At 32.0% G+C, this 23,211-nt stretch overlaps 1 protein-coding gene across 1 annotated transcript in view; it reads right to left on the reverse strand.

Annotated features, from left to right (window-relative positions):
* Positions 1-8,657: 8,657 nt before the first annotated feature.
* Positions 8,658-23,211, reverse strand: part of LOC147079082 (uncharacterized) — a 566,084-nt gene continuing 551,530 nt past the window's right edge. Inside the window, exons 5-7 of the mRNA XM_085953346.1 lie at positions 12,772-12,970; positions 10,003-10,109; positions 8,658-8,827 (exon numbers count right to left, since the gene is read on the reverse strand). Of these exons, the coding sequence (XP_085809472.1) occupies positions 8,705-8,827; positions 10,003-10,109; positions 12,772-12,970 (429 nt within the window). The 3' untranslated portion in view covers positions 8,658-8,704. The remainder of the gene's footprint in view (positions 8,828-10,002; positions 10,110-12,771; positions 12,971-23,211) is intronic.

Below are 23,211 nucleotides of genomic sequence, written 5' to 3' on the forward strand. Positions count from 1 at the left end.
AAAGGAAAGTTAAACAGTAGCCATTACGGTTACAATATCATATTATTTCATCCGTGATGAAAAATTATGCCAGAAAAGCAGTGCTGTCCACTACGGCAGACGATGGAAATCATTATATTTTTAAAATTACATTTCAGTTGATATTTTTCCACTTTATAGTAGGTATAACATACAATGATTTTTTATTGGTACCTTTAAAATCAGTAAGTTATAAAAATATATATTGTTACTTTCCTTAGGTGTAAAATAATAATAATTAGTGTATATTTATTTTTCATATTAGCAATGTATTTTTGAAGAATTTTTAAAATCACATGTTTTTAAACAGTTAATATGTAATCCGGTTAATTAAGTTTATACTTTTGTTATCTAGTTTATTTCTTTCAGTAGATAAATGATAGTTATAATAATATGTTCCTAAAAATATAATAGTCGTTTAGCGAATGACATTTCAGTTACCATCCAATTTATGGAATCTGTCATAATGACTGACTGACTGACTCTACCTGTAATATTGATGCTCCAAGACATGGCAAGAGGCGCATCATATCATGGTAACCTTTTGCTCCGTGGCTGAAGCTCAATAGGTTTTAATTACTCAGTATAATATAGTGAGTTGCGTTAATAAAATGTGATAATATTTTATTAAAATATAAAAAATTTTAACGAAATATTATTAATTGTAGTTTTCCTCTTGATATGAATGGGATATTATAAAAGTAAAATGAACAGTGTGTCTGTATCAAATGTTATAGTAGAAGTCAGTTAGTAATGTTTTTTTTATTCATTTTTAAAATATGTTATTATTACATACATAAGATTATAGTAACCACCTCACAAAGCCTACCTACCTAGTTGATTATAATCAACTTAACGAGAACATGGACCCTGAATGATTTGATATACAATTATAGATGATTAACTTCATTCTCAGGTGATATTGATAAATGCTACACATGTATTTTTATTACACTCAAAACATGTAGGTACTTCTTCCTGTAGGTTTATATTTTGTTTTACACGAAACATTCATTAACTAACACATTTTCATTAGGTTTACCTACTTAAGTTATGGCAGGTTAAACAAAGAAACACTAGACTTACACCTAATACACCTCGTTATGCATTAAGACTATCATAGGGTTACCATAATAAAGATAGCGTATTTAAACATAGAAGTTGATAGCATGAATGCTTCAACCTAATAAATGGGATTGTGCGTACATCTCAAATATGTATGTTGTACAATAGTTATTATTAAGTATACAAAATGATTCTCACATTATCAAAAAATAATATTATACATCCATCTTGTCAAATAAAACACGGTCGGAGACTTTTTGAGAAGTTATAACAATAGTCAAAAAATGGTTCCAAATGATCAAAATTAGTTTACTTAAGAAGTGTAGTCTTTCAGAAAACAATTAATCGTAATTAGTGGCAACACCATTTCTGTTGGTTGGTTAATTTAATGGCAACATCTCAGTGTCTGGTTACTCCGCCTTGGGTACCTAGTTCACCGGGAATCGAAATGTAAAATAAAAACTCCTGCTTTGTGAAATACTATTGATATAGATATACCATCATAAATCGTCCGGTGTGCGAATTTAGAACATTTAGAACAGTATAACAAGTATTGGATGATATGTCAAATGTTAGCATATTGTGGCGCCCTCACTCAGCGGACAACTTATAATGGTTTAAATATAGTTATAGTATTTTTTTTTACAAAAAATACGACTCGGTATCTGGAAGGTCGGTTAATTTTTTTTTGACCCTGATAAACTTTGCAGGGAGATTGGCAGAATTTGAAAATCTGTTACTGTATTAAAATATATTCAATATGCATTTGCTTTACGAAGTTTCGATGGAAAGTGCTACGTTCTCTCTGATTTTTAGCAATTCACCAAGACCTTAACAAATTAATCAACATACCTAGGTACCAGTGGCGTGCGGTTCATAGATGTTATGTATGCAGCGCATCACAAAACTACTTTAAGATATTTATATAAAAAAGTCATCGCTGCACATTCTTTTAAATCTGTCATATTGGTGTAATTTCTGTCCTTTTCGTAATGACTTTCCAGATATATTTCACATAATATATAGAATACCTATTAAAAAAGGGTGCTTTGATAGGTAAAACCACTTATAATGAACAGCACGCCCAATCCTAAAAGTCAATGGACGCTACTGTTAGGTACCGTGAATTTTATTTGAATGACCAATTTGTCAAATCTAAAATATATAAGAATACTTTCATGTGAAATCGGTCAATACAGAGGATAATAATATTTGTCTACTTAGTACAGTAGTACAATAATTTAAAAACTCAAAGTTCAACAATGTTGCCAATTTATTGTTGTCAATGATTTTTCCCAAATATTTTTAACAGGCATTGCTCTTATAATTTAGTCATATTCTAGTGTTTCTTTGTTCTTTTTGAATAATATATAATTATAACAAATGCTAATAAACAAATAAATCAATCTATAACAGTATCATTATGAAAGACTACTAACATTTTGGTAGCAAAATACATTTTGATTAATATTCATGATTAAACAGCTTTTAAATAAGAAGATTTTATCTGAATGTTACTAGGAAATACTAATATTTTTTTTTGATTATTTAAACACATAATATTATAATAGTTATAGATTTGGCACGCAGTTCCTAAACTACAGGCATCAAAGCAGATTTTTTAAATCTAATAATAATAAAATGGCAACTGATCAACTAATTAATTTTATACCTTTGGTTTGACTTTATAGAAAATCCCATTAAAATGTAATACGATGATAGAGATTAACCAAAAAGTATTTTATTTTATGGCCTAGCTAGCCTACAACTTATTTAACCAATATAAAAATCATAAAAGACAATAGCCACAGTTTTCATTCGCACACAAAAAAATTCTTTAGGAACGGGTTCATTTTGAAAAGTGCCACTGATTCATTTACTCCGCCTAGTATGTATAGTTTCTTATCGTTTCAACCATTGACTACTGCATTTTTACCTAAAGGTAATTAACCTGCTAGTTATTGCGAGCTGTCGTATTCACCACATTATTGGTGTTCGTTTGGGTAGTCCTCGCTGTCTTGTTTTTGAGACATGCTGTATCGTAATATTAAATCAAGCATTCGATACCCCAGATAGTCGCACCAATTTATGAGTCACAAGTGTTGCATGTCGTTGAACGCCAAGAGGAGTATAGCCAACTTGTTCATAGGCTGTTTGATAGTCAAATCATCCAGGTCACAAACCTTTTGAACCTGATAATGAATAATATGAAGTAATATTCCATTTACCTAAATAATTTGTAAAGTATTTTTTCTGATTCTGGGGGACTGGACCCGAAACCACCCTTACCCTCCTTGATGTGCGTGCCTGTCGGAAAGGGATACATTTTTAAAGCAAGAATAATTTAAAAAAGATACATTAAAGTTATATAAATTGCAGTGCATTTTGCTCTGTCATAAATTTGTGGTCCAAGATTTTTTATAGTAAACAAGATGCTACCTTCTTCATATCAATTTAATGCAATCATTACAATATTTTGATTGTTAAAAATATTTTGAAGTTGTGTTTATAATTAACAAGCGTATAATTAGAAAACGATAAGGCCTTTAAAATATAAACAATTATTATTAGTTAATTTAGAACAATATTATGATATAGATGTTAGTTCTTATTTGTAATAAAAAATAATACCTACAATTTGGTACTCATAATAATATTTTTACACAACCTTGTGATTTTGGTAATTTTGATAGAATCACGTCAAAAATTTAATATGATAATTTGTGTTGATATATTATGTTTTCTTTGTAAATCATCTCTTGGACAACTTGACAGTGTGAAAAATCTAATATAATAGGTTTTAACTGAACCGGATTTACACTTGAAGGGGTGGGTTAATATGTATTAGGGGCCCCAGCAAAACAAGTTATCAAAAAGCATTTTACAAAATGTTAAATATTTTAAATAGTCTTTTTGCTGTATGATATTCCAAGTTTTTTAATGGATGTTTTAGCTGATTCAGGTAACTTTTTTATGTGTCATAGCATCTAAACGCTACGATGGCATCCGTTTTTTTTTTAATTGTTAATAATAGTATATTATGCTGTCCTAGAACCGGACCGTAATATCTCGAAAAAATGCAGTTTTGCGTTAATTATGCAATTTTTATAACTATTCAATCCTCTATCCAACGGTAAAATGTTTGTATCTGCATTAAATGTAATTTTGGAGTTATTCATAAAAATATGGTCGTATTGCTAATGAAAATTTATATAGATATGCACTGGAGCGCTTGTACACGTGCATGAATTTACTGGCAGCAATAGTGTGTATTTTAAAATATCGTGGCAATGACTGTTTACACGTAAAAGTCCTGACTCCAATCTCATTCTTGAAGAGTAGGTGAGACGCGATGTTGTCATTTTATGGCACTATTTGACAGCTCGTAAAAATCAGCCGTGGTGTAGTTCGTTTTTTGCCGGTAGGTTCGCCACTGTCGCATTAAAATTCAGAAGCTTCCGAACTTTTTTGATTCATGCATGCAATCTTGCACCTGCAGGATAATACATGACGTTTACACGCACATTTTTTTGTTACGGCCGCGATAATACGTACTGTCAGCAATAAATCCATGCACATGTAAACGGGGTTTTATACAATAATATTGAAACACTACAGTAAGTTTATTCTGGGCTTAAAATTTATTACTTTTAAATTTGATATTTATACTCAAACGTCAGACAGTTCTATCAGTTTCCGGCTTATTTGTTATTTTATTTTAACAAATACTCTCTACTTTACCAAGTGCTCTATTAATTTTTTTATGGCCTGGTTAAATTAGAGTAAAATCTTCAATTATCTCAGAACTATGATTTTCCACATACTACAGTCTGGTTCTAGGACGCTGATTTACTTTTATTGAAAGTAGCCGCCTAATATTATAAACCTCTTGGACCCAGCAATTTAATTCATGACGTGTAGACAGTTGCTTTATCTGCCTAAAGATTTTTTTCATAAATGTTCTCAAATTAAATTTTTCAGACTCTGGGGGGCCCTGGGCTATAGTTAGCACTATAGCAAATCCGGCTATGGGTTTTAATAATAGCAATATTCTTTATCGTCAATCTATTTTTAAATTGGAATAATGGATAGACAAGACAAGAAATAATGCTAAGATGAAGCGTTTTAATGTTATAAGTACTTGATAACGATTTTTTTTATGAAAACTGTTTAATACTGGTATAAAACTTAATATAACAAAAGAACTAAAAATACATATTTTTTTATTTTAAGTTTACAAGCATTTTCGGTAGTGATTAGATATTTTTTAGATACTCAGGATTATATTGACTACACACATATATTTATGATATGGTCACATACATACATGAAGCGTGTTTTAACAGTCATAGCAATACACACAATTATTTAATATATAATGTATATATAATATAAGAGTTGCTTTATTATTTTATTATGTAGATGTCGACGAATATTAAAATTTCCTTTACCAAAAACTGATAAATATTGTAAAATATAGATCACAACAAAATTTATCACAATTGAACAAAAATAATTTAGCAAAAACAATCTTGTGATAGTCATTATAGATTTTTCTATAATAATCATTTGCATATTTAATATGCTGAGATAATTTGTAAAAATACATTTTTCACACTAATGGAATGAATAAAATTTTTTTTATAATAAAAACCGCATATGAAAATATTAAGCGTTTTTAGATCATTTTTGTGAACACAAAATTTTTCATCACTTGGATAAATCCTAATGTTTACTTTTAATACATATCTAATAATATAATATAAATATATTTACTTATATTTTAAAGATATTTTTATGCATCGTTTCATAAGAGAGATATAACGAAATAATTGTAGTGATGATTTCAAAAAATTTCTGAATGAATTTAATAATTGATGATGCAGTAAAACTATAAAATATTTTAGAAATAATATGAAATTTTGTAAAATTTCAGTTACATCCAGTGGCGGCTCGTCCATATGCACTGCGGAACTGCAGCACTCCCAAGCAAAATGAGAAAAATGTAATATTATAATATACATTAATTTATGTATATTATATGAAAATATAAATATTATTTAAGCGTGTTAAGCTTGCCCACGCACCGATACATCCAATAATAATTATCATAACCGCGATGAAAGTGATGCATTGCGTGATTTCATGCAGTACCGTTTTCGATAGAATATGCTCGAATTGGCGAAGGGAGGGTGCGGGGAGTGGGGCTCGCCGCTCAGAGCTTAGTCTGGTACTGCCGCTTAGACAGCAATACTGATACGAAAATACTATTTTCGTGTTGCGAACGTTGTCGGGACAGCGACTCTGAGCTAGTAGCGACACGCGGCGCGAGTCGCGACAGATGTCTAGAGCAACTAAAGGTGATAGACCTTCTTTCAAGGAAAAAAGACGGAAGAGTCAATTTTACAATGAAATAAAAACACTTATATATACATATTTAATTTTAATAATTTTGATGTTAATAGTAAAATATAATCCAAATAATCATTTATTTTTATTTTTAATCAACCGCAGCACCCCCAGATATAATATCCACGAGCCGCCACTGTTTACATCATATTTTGTTGTCAGTATGCCATATTAATATGAGGGCAATTGAAACAATTTTATTCTGGCCTTTCAAATACCTATTTAAAAATACATGTTGTCAAATTCTAACAATATTATTAAAACGGCATAATATAATTTACTAGAAAATAAATATTTTATTTAACAAACGCATTTATTCATTATTTTCATTCATTTTAATTCAATAAAAACAGATTTAATAAACTAAAACAATTCAATAAGTATATTATTCTTATTTTACTGTAATACTGATAAAATTAAGATGATATTTTATTCAAATGTTATACATTTGCAAATGTTCAAATATTAAAGTATTTTTTTGTTATAATTATTATTAATTTTTTTATGTGGTCACTACTATTTTATCTACGATATTTTCTCTATGTCTCCATTTAAAAATGAGTATGTTCTGTAACTTAGCGGTTAATATTATTTGGTGTATAGACGTAGAGTATTTTAAAAATAGTTACTTTCAACAAAGCGACAAAATGATAATGATTTGATAATAGTTGGCTACGTTTTTTAAAATACAATAATGAATCATGTAAAAGGGTATTACAGTCTTAATATAAATATTGAAATAGTACAACTCTATTCCATAATATTATGTGAATGTAAAAATTATGGATATTTTTACAAACGACTTGATGACGTAGGAAAGAGTTGAATAGCTGATATTGTTGTTTAAATGTGTATAATGTAGATATTAATAACTCATTGAATATCTTAGATAATGCTGTTCATGAATACAAAATTATTCTATGAAAATGTTCAATGAGATGTATAAATTGGTAGTGAAGCAGAATTAATAATAATATTATGTTATCTTAACAATTATTATGATATTTTATACTCTTATTAAATTTGTTAGATTAACATGATGTCATAAAAACGTTTCTTCTGACCTTTTGTGTCAGAACTTGAAAACACATTGAATTAGTATGGATAACATTGAAAAAGGCTGAAATGACTATTGCTAATAAAACAAATTATTGTGCCATCTATATTTCAAATTTGGAAACATAAAAAAATATTTATTGATAATGGCAACAGATGGAACTGTTGTACTATTATTATTTTTTGTTTTGCCAAATAAAATAAAATGTTAAATTGTTTTATTTATGGCTATGTAATTTTCAGTTTTCATATTATCCATACTTATTAAATTTTTATTGTAATTAAAAAAAAGTAATCCAGGCAGTGTGAAATTTTTAAATCAGTGTCATCTCATTCTTATTTCCTTCATTTCACCAATACGTCAGTACGTGTCCGTAAATATGTACGTATGCAGTTCGCCGTATCACACTTCACCGTGAAATATTGTATCGGAAATATATTCCAACCTCTTTGGGTCATATAACTGAGATAAAATTCATTTCTAAATAAAACACGGTTCTTGTCGGTTTACAGGAAGCCAGCGGCAAACAAATTTTGAAAATAGCCGATATACTGGACTATTTGTTAGGTTAGGATAGGTTTTCGTTCTTGAATTCATGAATTTTGGCAAAGTCAGCTATGAAAATTGCCGCGGTTCCCGTGTGGATTCCTGTAAACCGACTTGTACCTAAAACACTTTAATACTACACCGAAATACAAGGGAAAGATGGTAGAAAATAGGTATGTGATTAAATTAGAAATACAGAGCGACGTGTAATTTTTTCATCTCGTGCTATACTATACGAGTATACATACGGTCATCTCTTTCCATAAGAAAGCTCGCGGCGAACTGTGCTACGGTGAAATGTAACACGTACAATTTACATGAAACACATCGTCAGTATTGTTTTTAACCTCGTAAAATAAACCATCCAAAACAGTTCATTGACTGATTTCTGAATTCTATAATCATTCCTGTAGTAGTTAAGTACTTAAATAAATGGCAGTATCAAATCAATACAATCGGACGTGTTTAAGTGGTCCTTCTGGCATAGGTTAATTATTAGGTGGGATTCATACTCTTTGACTCGCATTGTATAAAATTCCTCAGAATGTGATGCACAGTTGAGCCGCAGAGTATAAAATTAATAATCGAGTGGTAGATGTTCATTGTGCACTAAGAGTCGACCTCGTGGCAGACTTCCATGTAGTCGGGATCATGAATGATATCCTTTATCATATCCTTGAGCATTGTGTAACGGGGGAACATCGGGTAAACCTTGGAGTTCATGTAGTCGGACTGAAAAATCAGTTTAATAAATTATTGTGTTACATATTATTATAACAGGGAAGAGGCAATACACACGTAATGGTCTGAGATTTGATGTGTAAATAGGTCCCAAATTAAATGATCATACATATTATATAGAAATACTGTGAAGATAATATAATAATAATAATAAAAAAAGTACTTTAATGGTCAATAATCATTCCTCATAAAAAAGTTTAAGTATATAACTTGTGATAAGGAGTGAAATTTGTAATTTTCTTCTATTACTTTGAACAAATGTTTTGTATACCGAACATTTTTAATGTCTCTAAAATGTTTCTAAAAAAGAATCCAGTTTTTAAAATCTTCAGAAACGTACCTACTAAGAAAATCTTACATAATTACAAGATAAAAAGATCTTTTTATGTACCACGTTTTTAAATTTTCTGTTGAATCATTTATAAACTTGACAATTCTATGTATTAATAATTTAGGACAAATAAGGCAATTGTCAACAAATCATTTTTTTGCTATTTTGCAACGAACAAAAAATATAGAATACTGAAATGTCATTTTGATTTCCATAATAACGCACGTATTTATTAATAATTTAGTTGCCAGGACCACCCCCTTAGCAACCAATAATAGTATTTTACTTTTTACGGATTTCTTCCGAAATAACTTTTCATACAATACAGAATTAACTGAAAATTAATTCAATTCTACTTAAAGATGGCTAAAAGTATTAAAAGAAAGCATTGGCATCGTGTTCTGATATATTATAAAAGTTTCAAATGTCTAGCTAGTCGGAAAGTTAGTTGTTAAAAATCGATTGCAAGGTTTGTACTGGATAAATAACCACCGGACAAACAAGAATACGAGCTAAGAAAAACGTGGTAAAAAATAGTTTTTTCCAAACACACTTTCTTTTCCTCTGAGAAAACCTGAGAGATTTTTCTTAGTCGATGTGTTTTGAGGTTTTTTTTTCAATAAAAATGCTCATCATAAATATTCAAAATCTTAGTATCCGTGTTTACAGTGACATTATATTTTAATTGATGAAATATAAAAATAAATCAAACAAACATGTCTAGACTCTAGCTAGATGATAATAAACAAATTAATCCCAGATACCTCCATGCAAAATTATATAACAATATGTGAACAGTTACTCTACTTGGTCCAAATACAATAAAAATGCTTACCTTAAGCTCACGAATGAGATTCCTGAGGCCGGAATACTTTTTCAACAAGCGATAGAGATCATTCGTCATCTGAGTGTTCTCTCCTTCTATTTGCGCAGTGGTCATATCTACAAATTAATTTAATATTGTATCCATTATAATTATATCAATCGGTGATACGTTTACATTCAATATATTCCTAATATTAGATAATATCGTCTCTGTTCTGGCAGAACACACTAACTGGAGAATACCAGTTTTGAGTAATTTGACTATGAAGTTGTTAAAATGTTTGAAATGGTATATCATGTGAGTTGATTAAGTAATCGTCAAACGGATGACTTTAAAATAAAGACTGTTTATTTATTAAGAAGGCTTCCAGACGGTAAAGTTTGAAATAAGGAACATTTTGGTATAACTAACTCAATATGTAATTTTTTCGAATTAGTGTCTTCTGCCAGAACAGTGACGATATCGAAATGTAAATAAGTAGAGTAGCTACATACAGTCATAGTGCTTGCTTGGTCGTTTCAGCGGGAGAGCAGGGCATGGGAAAAATACTCAAAATACATTGTTTGTCTCATATATATTTTATCTAGATACCTTTGAATAATTTCTCTAGGCCCCTCTTCGTCAGCTGAAACAACCTCACTAACGTCACAACCGAATGTAGCTACTCTAGTTGACTTAGATATATTGTGAACAATGTTTCTTATTTATAAATTGGTCGGGTTATAGAGCTACAGAGCATCATTTTCAGCAGGTCACTTAGTACATAGTTGAACGTTTGGGAGGGGGCGTTTGTGACTCATCATTTTTTTCCGATTGTTTCATTGTAGATTGTTTGGTATTGATTTTTACCAAAAACACATGTTCACAGATGCACGAACATGTGATTAGGCATCAATTTCCCGTTGCATTATTGGTTAATACGTTCACAGGGTATGTATATGGACTTTTATATCATATGAAACAACTGAAAAAAATACAAGCTAAAAAGAAGATTTTCATGCAGTGAATCGTCATTATTTATTTAGATGAACAATCGCAAATTACAGTCAGAGGAAGACGTCAATAGACGGCTACCACTTTATTGTATATTAAAAAAACTGCCAACATAGAGAATATTAATTTTTATTTCGTTGGTATCACACTATTGACATATTACTTCATATATCATCGGTGTTTTGTAAAAAGGGCGATTTAACTACGAGGGTGGGTCAATAAGTCCTTAGAAAAGCCGACAGGTGGCGCGACTAGTACTGTAAGCGGTTTGTTTTCATGCAGCGGCACTACCGATTCAGTATGCTGCGAAGTTTCAATCAGATTGGTCGGAATGTTGTGTGTTTCTCGTACATTTAAAAAAAAATTTTGCTTGTGGAAAATGGAAAAATGGAAAATGGAGAAAATTGAGTTTAGAGCTGTTATTAAACATTTTAATACGAGGGTGGGTCAATAATTCCTTAGAAAAAAGCATTAAAACAGTTTTTATTTTTGTAATTTTTTTTTATTTCTCAACATAATCTCCTTGGAGCTCAATACAATTGGTTAGACGTTTCTCAATATTTTTTAAACCGTCAGAAAAATAAGTTTTCGGAAGGTCCTCAAAATAAGCATTTGTCCGATCGATGACTTCTTCATTTGAAAAAAAACGTTGTCCACTTAGCCATTTTTTTAAGTTTGGGAAAAGAAAAAAGTCACTGGGGGCTAAATCTGGCGAATACGGTGGGTGGTCGACCAATTCAAACTTCAATTCTTCAATTTTAGCCATTGATCGTAAACATGTGTGAACACGGGCATTGTCCTGATGAAAGAGGATTATTTTCCTGTTTAAATGAGGCCGTTTTTCTTCAATTTTGTTTTTTAGCTGGTCCAATAAAGATGCATAATAATCCCCTGTTATTTTTTTTCCTTTTTCCAAATAGTCAACGAAAATAATTTCACGTGCATCCCAAAATACAGTAGCCATAACCTTACCAGCTGATTTTACGGTTTTCGCCTTCTTTGGACATGGTTTGCCTTCGCAATCCACTGCTTTGACTGTTCTTTCGTCTCGGGAGTATAGTGGTGTATCCATGTTTCATCTACAGTCACAAAGCGACGAAAAAATTCATCCGGATTGCGTTGCATGAGCGACAACAGGGCTTTAGAGGCCACCACCCTATTGCGTTTATTGTCGACTGTGAGCAAACGCGGCACCCATCTTGCAGAAATATTTTTCATGCCCAATTTGTCATGTAAAATAGAAATGACGCTACCTTTTGAGATCCCTGTAACCTCAATTATCTCACTCAACTTTAATCTTCGGTCACTTAACACCATATCGTGGATTTTATTGATCATTTCTGGTGTAGTCACCTCTACAGGACGTCCTGAGCGTGGTTCATCCTTTGTTGATGTACGACCACGTTTAAATTCATTTAACCAGTTATAAATAGTTGCAAGTGAAGGAGCAGATATGCCGTGAACTAAATCCAACTCATTTTTTATTTCCTTTGCTGTTAACCCTTTTATACGAGGGTGGGTCAATAAGTCCTTAGAAAAGCCGACAGGTGGCGCGACTAGTACTGTAAACATTCGCTTTTATTTGTAATACTAAATGGATATTCGCCCTTACGATTATCGTTTTTAAGTACTTTCCTGTGGAGATACAAATTCGCCGTTTTTACACAACAAAGCTAGTGGGGTACATATTGTATTTTCATTAAAATCTCGATTTCGCCAAAACGGTTGATTCGCCCTTTTTACAAAACACCGACGATATGTTAGTAGTTTAAAATATATTATTACCGGTGAGTCTCTCTATCCTCTCCCTCCTGTCAGCGGCCTCTTCAGCCAGCTTGGTGGAGGTCTTGACTCCTTCGCCAGACTTCTGTGTCTTCTCCATGATTGCGCAGGCGCGCAGGACGAACGCCGGAACCGTCTCTTGCTTCTCTTGTTTGGGGATGTCCACCAGAGTCCAGTATTGCGTCTCCAGACGGATAACGTCCTGAAAAAGAACATGGTCACATTTTTACACCGGGTGGTGGAAATAATATGAATAATTGTCTTCCGCCATAGCCAAGCAATATTAGAAACCAATCTTATAGGAACACATTAAAAACATAATGGGTATTTTGAGATGTAACATTTTTGTCAGGCCGATAATTTCGATTTCGAAATACATTTATGTAGATTTTCAAAACATTTTTATTTTTCACCGCCAATTAGCAAGTCCTACACCTACTCCATAGGGAGCAGTAGTTACCGGAGAACTGGTAAATAATTAACATTCTGCCAATAGTTGGTAAGTCGATAAATTAGGTATTTAGAGTTAACAACGGATTATGTGTCAATATTGTAAGTATGCTAGAAAAAAAATATTCAAGGTCATCCGATATAATATAGAACATGCACATAAAGCACAAATAAATTAGGATTATGCCTGATTTTAGAGGGCACGTCAAACTTTCAAATTGGAATACTTAATTGCAATTTGAAAGTTACTCCATAACATGATTTCGAGACTTAGCAACTTTTGGCATTAACCCCACAATATACTTACATATCATTTTGTAAAATGCAGAAACAAACAACAACGCACATTTTTATCACAGTTACTTTGTATTATGTCGCTAGATTGCCCTGTTAGCACTACACCCCCGGATTCGGTAAAACATTTTATTTGAGTTTCACCATTTTGAGATTCCCATTTTTTAATGTTTAACCCTCCCTTTCAATTATTTTTATTTGAAACATCCAAAATGCTACGCCATTCGTCGTATTTTTGTAGATTCACTAATTCACGTAATCATTTTAAGGGTATACCGGGTAGGTATGTGATTATTGGGCTCAATTCCACGGTACACATTTTTAAATGTTTTCTTTTCACACAATTTCCGACAGGTCTTGTGTTTGTGTTGAACAGAGAATAATAAAATATGTAGAATTTTTACTCTTCACATTGTAGGTATATCATTTATACCGAAAGCACTGCCATATTTTTTCATTTTAATATGAATGGGCCTGCATATATAAAAGTATGAATATAAAAAAAATATGTTAAACTTTACTTAAGCTTCATCGTAAAATTTTCCCGTTTCAAAATTGAAACAATATTCACGATTCATGAGGTTTTTTTTAGTATACGACGCAAAAATATATAAAGGTAGGGGATAGATAGGAGGAGATAGGACCTGGTATACCTATTGTTGTGATAGATGGACTCAGTGTTGCCATCTTTTTCTATGCTGATTATTATAGTACGAAGGCGTAAAAACTATATTATTTCTAAAAAATATATAGTACAGGAATATTTTTCGTCTTGAATCATTTAAAATTAGTAATAGTATTTTGGTATATTTGGCGTAAAATTATAGTATTTTACATTATTCGCAGAATTAAAATTATAGTAGTGTACTATAATTATAGTACTGTTGGCATCACTGGCTGAACTACGAGTTCTTCATACGATCCAATTTCGCTATTGCGTTCAACGCATGCGTTTTATGCACGTGTTTAACGTAGTCGAATACAATTAATAGTCGTGGAGTATTTTTCATTAATAATTTTTATACTCGTTCAGCGCTCGAAATATAAAATTTTCGCGCTCGATAATTTTCCGAAAATATTAACATAGTTGTCTAATTTTATGTATATTTTATAAAAATAAGTGTGTTAGATTTTTTGTTATAATATGGTTTATCTACCTCAAACGACCATATTATTTTTCCCACGAGATGGAGCGATAATTTTGCCGATTTCATGAACCGGAACGGCGCTCCGGTGGGCTCCGGCCATTTCAAGCCCTGACAACCACACTACAATACACTGCTGCATTTTATGCGTCAGTATGTATACTCGCAAGCGTTAAACGAAAAAGCGAATTTTGCGATTGACTCCAGAATTTTCTCGGTGACATGATATCACCTGACCTCAGTCAGGTTTCCTTATCCAATACATAAAATAAACAAGCTGACTATTTTTAGTACATAGAACTCTTATCGGTACAATTTAAAGAATTACAATTATATAATAATATTATTGCATCTTTTATAATAGCGCGATTTTACATGGAAAGGTGCACGTTTGGGAATAATGGAGTTAGACAGCAAAAACAACTGATGAATAATGAAGTAGCAACACATACCGAAATGAAACCAAAACTACACACATTTATGATAATTTATTCAAAAAGTATTTTTCCATTACGGCAAGGGTGACAAAGTGTCGTCGAAAGATTCTAAATGTTCACAGACCAGTGCTCGAAATGAAAAAAGTTTACGAACCGGAGCGCTCGAAAATTTTCTGAAGATATTTATATAGGTAGATAGTTTAAAAATAAGTTTGTTAGATTTTTTGTTGTATGACATATCTAACTCAGAAGGCCAAATTATTTTTTACACGAGACGGAGCGATAATTTTACCGATTTAACGAACCGGAACGGTGCTCCGGTGCGCTCAGGTCCATTTCGAGCCCTGTCATAGACTTAAAAATCATCTTATACTTTGATGTATCACTATTATATATATTAGGTAAGTATATTATATTAAATTCACGGTATATAATTAAGTAGTAGCGAAAAGTTAAAATCCAGGAAGAATGGAAGCAGTCGCGTGCCATGGGGGTAGGCAAGTCATGCTCTGTTTAAAGGTTTAGAGGCACTTTAAAGAGCGGAAAATTCAGGAAAGAATATGAATATTACAATTGTTGAAAGCGCATTTTTCGCGGAAATGATAAATGTTTTGCCTGTGGCGCTCATATATTAAATTTGTACATGTTTTAAATACTGACCTAACAGCACTGACAAGATTCACTTGATGAACCAAACATACACTGCAGATTTAAAACTAGGGAAGAAGGGGATAAGTGAGTATATTATACACAAGGCGGCTATCGGCGGCTATCTGTGGCTATCAACGGTCTTTATCATATGTATGTACTGAGGCGGTTAATTGTTACACTAAAATAACCGCCTAAACCGTGAAAAAGTATTATGTTTAAACAGCCCTTCTCTTGGCTGTGTTAACTTTTTGAGCAAGATAGACGGTTTAGACGGCTAACTTATTGAAACAATTATAATGCCTCAATACATAAATAATATGATAAACTACCCTCGAAAGCCGTCGACAGCAGTCTTGTGTATAGAATAGATGCGCAGTATTTCATAAGTATAGACTTATCCAGTTTTAGACTTTTGGTATCTTCAATCTATTGATTGCAATACCGATATTCATCGATACCGAAATACCGGTTATTTTAAATTATTCAAAATACATTTCGGTATTAAAAAGTAGAAAAAATGCCAAAACCTGTATTTAAAAAAAGCGTCATAAATATTCACCACATATTAATTTTGGGGGGAAAAGCTCTCGACTTTCATTTCGAACGAGCAAAAATTTGTCTCTACGTCGGTTTCTGGACGGAATTTTCTTTCATACCGGATTTCAATATGAAATACAGAAATACTAATTCATTCGGTATTGAAATTCCCTACAGTTCAATCTACATGCCATATTATACAACTGAAACATCTGCAATAGATTAGCGTATGTTGCTGTAATAATACTAAATTTAGCCTACCGTCGATAGCCGCCTTGTGTATAGAATACACCCAAAGGGTTCAAACCCCAGGTGCCCCATAATCAAGAATTATCCAAAGTCAAAAGTCAAGTCTGACTAGATGGAGATGGAGGAATACTTTATCCAATTCAAGAGTGGTGATGATTGTGATGACTCGTAATAGACTATGCTCCGTTGAATTATAAATTCATAACTCTCACGGGAAAGACGATTTCATAACAATTTTAATGTGAGTTCCCATCTCAGGTTTATTTTTATCAAACTGATTGTGAATACATAAGTTTAATGCTGTAAATTTTGTAACCTACCCAATTATAAAACTTTTAATTATAGCTCGTACCTAGACGTTCACATAATGAATATTATTAAAGTGAGTTATAACTCTAGAGATATAATTTAGTTTGAACAATACATTTTGGAATATTCGTATAATTAAATTAGGTACTTACTGGTGTTGCGTTAAACTTAACATAGGTACATTAGATAGTAGTTCAATAACGATCTTTGTATGGTTACTTTACGTCACGAGGTAATTTTTAACACTTCTTGTAAATAAAATCAAAATGGTTGCTTGCTGTTGACATCTTGCTTACGTACTAAATATTTTAAAACGACAGAACAAAGACAGTACGACAGAACATACACGTAGACGTAAGTAAAAGACGGAGAGAAGACGTTTGAGACCTGGTAATATTTGCTAGTGATCCCATATAATGATTTTTATTGTATATATTGGGTCTTCACCTGTTTAATAATCAGAAAAAGTATATACTAGAGAAAAATACAGTTTTTATGGATTTTTTTTATAGCTATAGGACGTTACATTATCCTTTTCCCTCACGGGTGTATGAATATTTAAAAAGGATCATTTATAAACCTATAAGTATGGGAATATCTTCGTTTGATATCATTTATAAATATATAATGTCTGCAAAGAGCTTTCTGATTATGTAGGTACAGCTTGAAATTGGATCTGATTCAGCGTTCGAAATGGACTCCGAAATGGTCCATCCTCGGTTCTGTTAAATCCTCGAGACTTCGGCTCCGTCTCGTGGAAAAGTTAAAAATTGCGCTCCGGTTGGTAAATTATTATAAAAATCATTACCTAAATTGTTCACGTTTTTTTTATAAAGTTTACACTTATTTCTATAAAGTATATAAGATTTTGTGTTATTCCGTTACAAAATTTTGAGACGGTCTCAATTTTTATTTATTTAAGAATACAAAACATTGTGGACATAACAAATCTAAGTTCAAGACGTACACAACATGAGATTTACACTATAACAATAATATTACCCTCACAAGAGAGAAGAAGAGAATATAATAATAATAATAGAAAAAAATAACATAAACATAAATACTGATTAATAAGAGTTGTGTACCATTACATTTATTATGATTTGGATTTAGTATTCGTTTAGGATTCGTCTTCCGACGTCTTCAATGATTGTAGATCTCATATGAAGGAAGGAGGTGAATGTAATAATACACACTTATTATTTAATTCTTAATATTTCGAAAAAACTAGCTTTCTTCGCCTGCGACGCTGAAAACTGTTGTTTGACCAATTCTTTGGTAATTGTGCATATTAGATGTTTAAAGACTGATATTGTACTGATTTTGCTCGTACGACAGACTATACGACAGGATAACTCGCACACCTTAATATTTTCGGAAAATATTGTCAAGCGCTCGCTATTCATGGAAATTTTGAAATAATTAATTGTTTATAAAATAATTTAATATTAGAAAATCCTAAAACGTTTTATTGGAAACATTTCGTTTGCCTAGTTATTGTAATGTGACGTTATAACTACATCAATGAATAATGATTCGGGGATTTTGGTACATGCAGTAAATACCTACAAAAGATTTATTATAAGGACCCTGGTTTTATTAATCTCGTTGCAAAGTCATAAACATCAATTAACTTGGATTATCTTGCGATCCGCCATCTTGCTTTTTGCTGTGAACCACCTCTCCCCCCACGCCCCCTTCCAGGCTTCGATGAAAATTCGTTTTGTTATTCTGGAATGGTATTATTAGGCGAGGGGCTTTGACAAAATTCGCGAATCCTTTTAAATTTTACCAGTAGCGTGTGTATAAATTAATGATACGATATGAGCAGGGTATTTTATTAATATTGTCGTGTCATTGTATCATTGGCGAGACTCGATATCTCTGGCGGTAAGTTTTTCCTCGAGTTTCCCTCATGTAAAGCATCGTGGAATTTCTTAATCAGATTCAACATACCATCTGTACCTATCATGCCCCCCCCTAACTATCGTTAAGGATATAGGTTGTGTGACGCTCTACAGTAGCAAATGGTGTTCACGGTAAAATTAATATGAATATTTAGTGTTATAATAATAATATACATCCATTTGAATTACGGAGTTGTCAAATTTTGAAATTGTCAGTTAAAAATTGTATCGTACAGCACATAATTTTAGATAATACTAAATATTTGAACTTATTAGTGAAGCAAATTTGTGATGTGTGTTTATCTCACTTTTCTGGCCGACTCGCCTCGCCGGGTTCCTCCTCAGCCCGGTCCCCCAGGCTAGGGCCCCGTCAGCCCCACCCCCTTGTGGGGGCCATGGTACCTATACCATCCGCGGTGGGTTACAAAAAAACCTGGACATCTATAAATACTAGAACAATAAGAAGGTTCGTAAAGAAATTTAATATTCGTAAACAGTTTTATATAGAATGTTCACGCATATATACACTTTGGTCTGGAGACACAAGTAACAACCAAACAAACAGTCAGTCCCGCATTGCAGCTCTTATATTGACAAATCCGCATAAAAATCGTGACAAATCGACAAAAATTCAACAATATCTTTATTTGAATCAGTAATTTTTATGAGAAGTTCACGAGGTCCTTAGCTCCTGAGATAAATATTCACAATACTGACAGAAAATACTATATAAAGAGATCTTCACGTCTACAGTCAGACGCCGCAACATAATAAAATTGTAAATTCAATTCAATTGACTTTCAACTGTCATTCAACACTCAGTTGTGTAGGTACGTATGACTTAATATACTGATGTATTCTTCAAAATATATTAACAAGCAAATAATGTTGATTCAATTGCCTCTTTTCTCGTTGGCATTACATATTATGTAAATCACGAATAATGTAAATCATTATTGTTTTTTCTCGACATTCCATTTTAGTACATAAGCCAGATCACACATCTAAGCTTGTCTCGACTGCGTGATTTTGTTGGCATTCACAAAATACATGTAATTTAATGTAACTCTGCACACAGCTTGAATGTGACATTTTAGTGTGAAAAAAACATGATATCGCAAGCAACTCGTCAGCTGAATGCAGAACTTTATTAATTATTTTAACTCACATTTGAAATAATATACAGAAGTGTTCTTTGAAACATAGTATTTAAGTTATTTATTATTTTTATAAAAACATTTGTGCATAATTTTTTTCTTCAATAGTCCTACTAAATTATGATGTTTTCATTTATCTATAAAAACAATAAATAATTTAAGTAGATTGTTTCAAAGAACCCCCTTCCAAAATATTTCAAAATGAGTTAGAATAGTTTTGCATTCAGCTGACGAACTGATTTCTTTCGATATGGAGCGCAGGTATAATACCAAAATGTATCACCGGCGCATGTGCAGGAGCTGATTCTTCATGCATTTTGGCTAGCCGCGTGACGTCATTGTCCCGGTATGGCTTCGCCCATGTGCACGGAATAAAGTTGCAAAATTACGTCCAGTTTTGATTTATGATTATACTCCAGTCGAGATGATTTTTAATATGCGATTGGGCTTAATGCAATAGCAATGCATGGGTATGCAATTTAAATACCGAATTTATAAAAAATTCTACAAGCTTACTGTTGAAACTAGCACTGATATAATGGGCAAAGAAATTTTTCATCTATGATTTTGACATATTCACGATAAAAATAGTTTTACAAAGCTTATTTTGTTAATTCCGTGACACTTTAATTAGCTAAACCTACTGTAATATCTTACGCCGACTTGCATCTGTTATACGTCGGTATATTAGTATTATACGGAAGTTTTTGCCATTGACTACTATATTAATTTATTTAATATTATAAATGTACTTATTTCTGTATCGTGTATCAATACCATAGAACCATTGCTTAGAACAGATTAATAAATATAATTCAGATAGGCTTTACTCCATTACACTACATTTTGAAGCAGGGTTTTGAATATGTGAGTGTCCTGCGAAAATGAAACACACATTATAGGCGTGCAATAGTGTGAAACCTTCAAATACACCAATATTGAATGAGAGTCAGTGCATAAACCGAGAGCAGTTATCGGAACGAAGGACAAGCTAATAATAGCGTATTCTTGCTGTTTAAGTTTATCCCATATTCTTCTAGATCGGTCGCCAATTACTCCACACCCGTTAGGTATTTGAGTTCCTATTAATTCTGTGTTCCCTGATCAATACATAATATTATTTTTTCTTTTCTTTCATTTTGTTAACTGTCAATTCATGGTGGAACTGCATTGTATTATTGTTTTTATTTAATAAAACGCAATTTTTTTGTAGTACTTATTCCACTTTTATACAATAGATTAGGATCGGTTTCGTCCGCCTCAGAGGGACATTTTCAACTGAAAATGTCATGGTACACCCGCCAAGTTGAACGTATGGTGGCAATCAATAAAGTAAATGCACACATTATCAAATGTTCATAAGTTTGATAATGTAGGACGTACATATTTGAAATATTTTTAGGAAAATTTTGAATGGAGAATAATTATTATTCTTGTATTTTTTTCGAAGTTATTATTTACGCCCGTGAATAGTTAGTATCTTCATAAATAAATTTGATGTTATTTTTTTACCTACGCCACTTGTTTCCAGTGTACCGGCGTGAGACTATGTGCGTATTTAAATATTATTATACAATAGGCAGGATTATAATATTATAGTCGACGCGAATGCGACAAAGACCGAGATATCACGAACGGTTTCATTCTCCTTCAAGTGTGTCGATTTAAATTTAACGTCAAAGAATACCAAGAAGAGCCACGTTCGTAACAATGCACGATATATCCATTTATTGCTACGAATTAATTATCAAAGGTGGTAATTCCGTTGTCGTAATATGTGTCTATGAACAGCTCAAAGGTCTCTTAGGTTTGAATTTAGAAAATCAATGTATGAAAAATGATTTTTTGTATTTTGTTGAATATAATTTAGTAGTAAGTAGTAAGGTATTCAACAGTGGCGAGGGATGGAGGTAGGCAGTTAAGATTTGACATAAATAGTGCACACTAATTTTTATCAATCTACTTATTTGTTTTTATTGAACGAAGAATACATTTTGCATGTGGTACTGGTTAGTTTTTAAATTTAAATTAAACCCTACCTAAACCAAACCATAATAGTTTAGGAATTCTATGGGGGATCCGACAAAAATAGTACACACATTTTCAGTTTGTTGTTGTTGAATTAAGAATAGGTACATGATGGTAATGGTTAGTTTTCCAAAATTCATTCTAAACCATGGGTGGCCAAACCGCGGCCCACTGGGTGTCAACTTGTGGCCGGTGGATCAGTGAGAAAATAAAAATGATATCAAATGCTGCCGCTAGATGTGCTAATTTCGCAAATTGAGATTCGATATTAGCTCAAGATTTAAAAAAGCACCGTGTGCTTTTTGCTGCATTTGCAACGCCATTCTCCGTATACATGAATTTATTACCGGGAAATTTACAAATGTAACATTGTGAAATATGTTGCGATGAACAGTTAAAGAAGAAATTCCATCAGGTTGGTTTGGAAGAGTTTTACAAAACATATTTGGATAAGGAGAAATTTCCTGCACTTTACAAACATGTTCTAATTTGTGAACAGCTTTTTAGTCGGATGAAGCATATCAAATCCCGAATGAGAACACGAATCACTGATGTGCATTTAGAAAACTGCTTGCGTGTAGGAACAACCTCACTCGATATCGACATTGATGCACTTAGTTCTGCCACACAAAATCAAACTTCTCACTAAAATTTATTATTTTTATATTTTTTTGTTTATTTTTTAATATTTAAAAATAGTCTAATCTAATAAATATGTTTTTTTCTCATTTTTGTTTTATTTTATTAATATATATATAATATTTATTTCTTTTTTGTTTTGTATAATAAAGCGGTTGTGCGGCCCGGTAGGAAATCTCACTTTTAGAATCTGGCCCGGCTGCTGAAAAGGTTGGCCACCCATGTTCTAAACCAAACTACGAGTATAATCGATTAAAATATTCTTTTATCTATAAAATATCTAAAATTATGAATGGTTTACTGGCACAATTTTAGATATTTTATAGATAAGCGAATATTTTTTGACAATTAGGGATCTACTTACTATTTTGGCTTGGAATAGGCAGGATTTAATTGAATTTAAAAACTAACAAACGTTATATACCTATACATAGTCGTCTTAGTTCAATGAAAACAAATGCGTTTGATTGACAAAGTTTAGTATGCACTATTTAGGACAGATATCGACAGCCTACTTCCATCCTTCACCACTGATATTCATTGACCTTAGAGCAATATACTAAAGATAACACACATCATAACCTCTTTGCATTCTCTTGCATTGCCATTCCGTCTCATTTATATGTATTTCCAATCG

This window comes from Rhyacophila brunnea, unplaced genomic scaffold (assembly GCF_057557595.1).
Source record: "Rhyacophila brunnea isolate RB1 unplaced genomic scaffold, BYU_Rbru_1.0 scaffold_10, whole genome shotgun sequence".
Taxonomy (NCBI): Eukaryota; Metazoa; Arthropoda; class Insecta; order Trichoptera; family Rhyacophilidae; genus Rhyacophila; species Rhyacophila brunnea.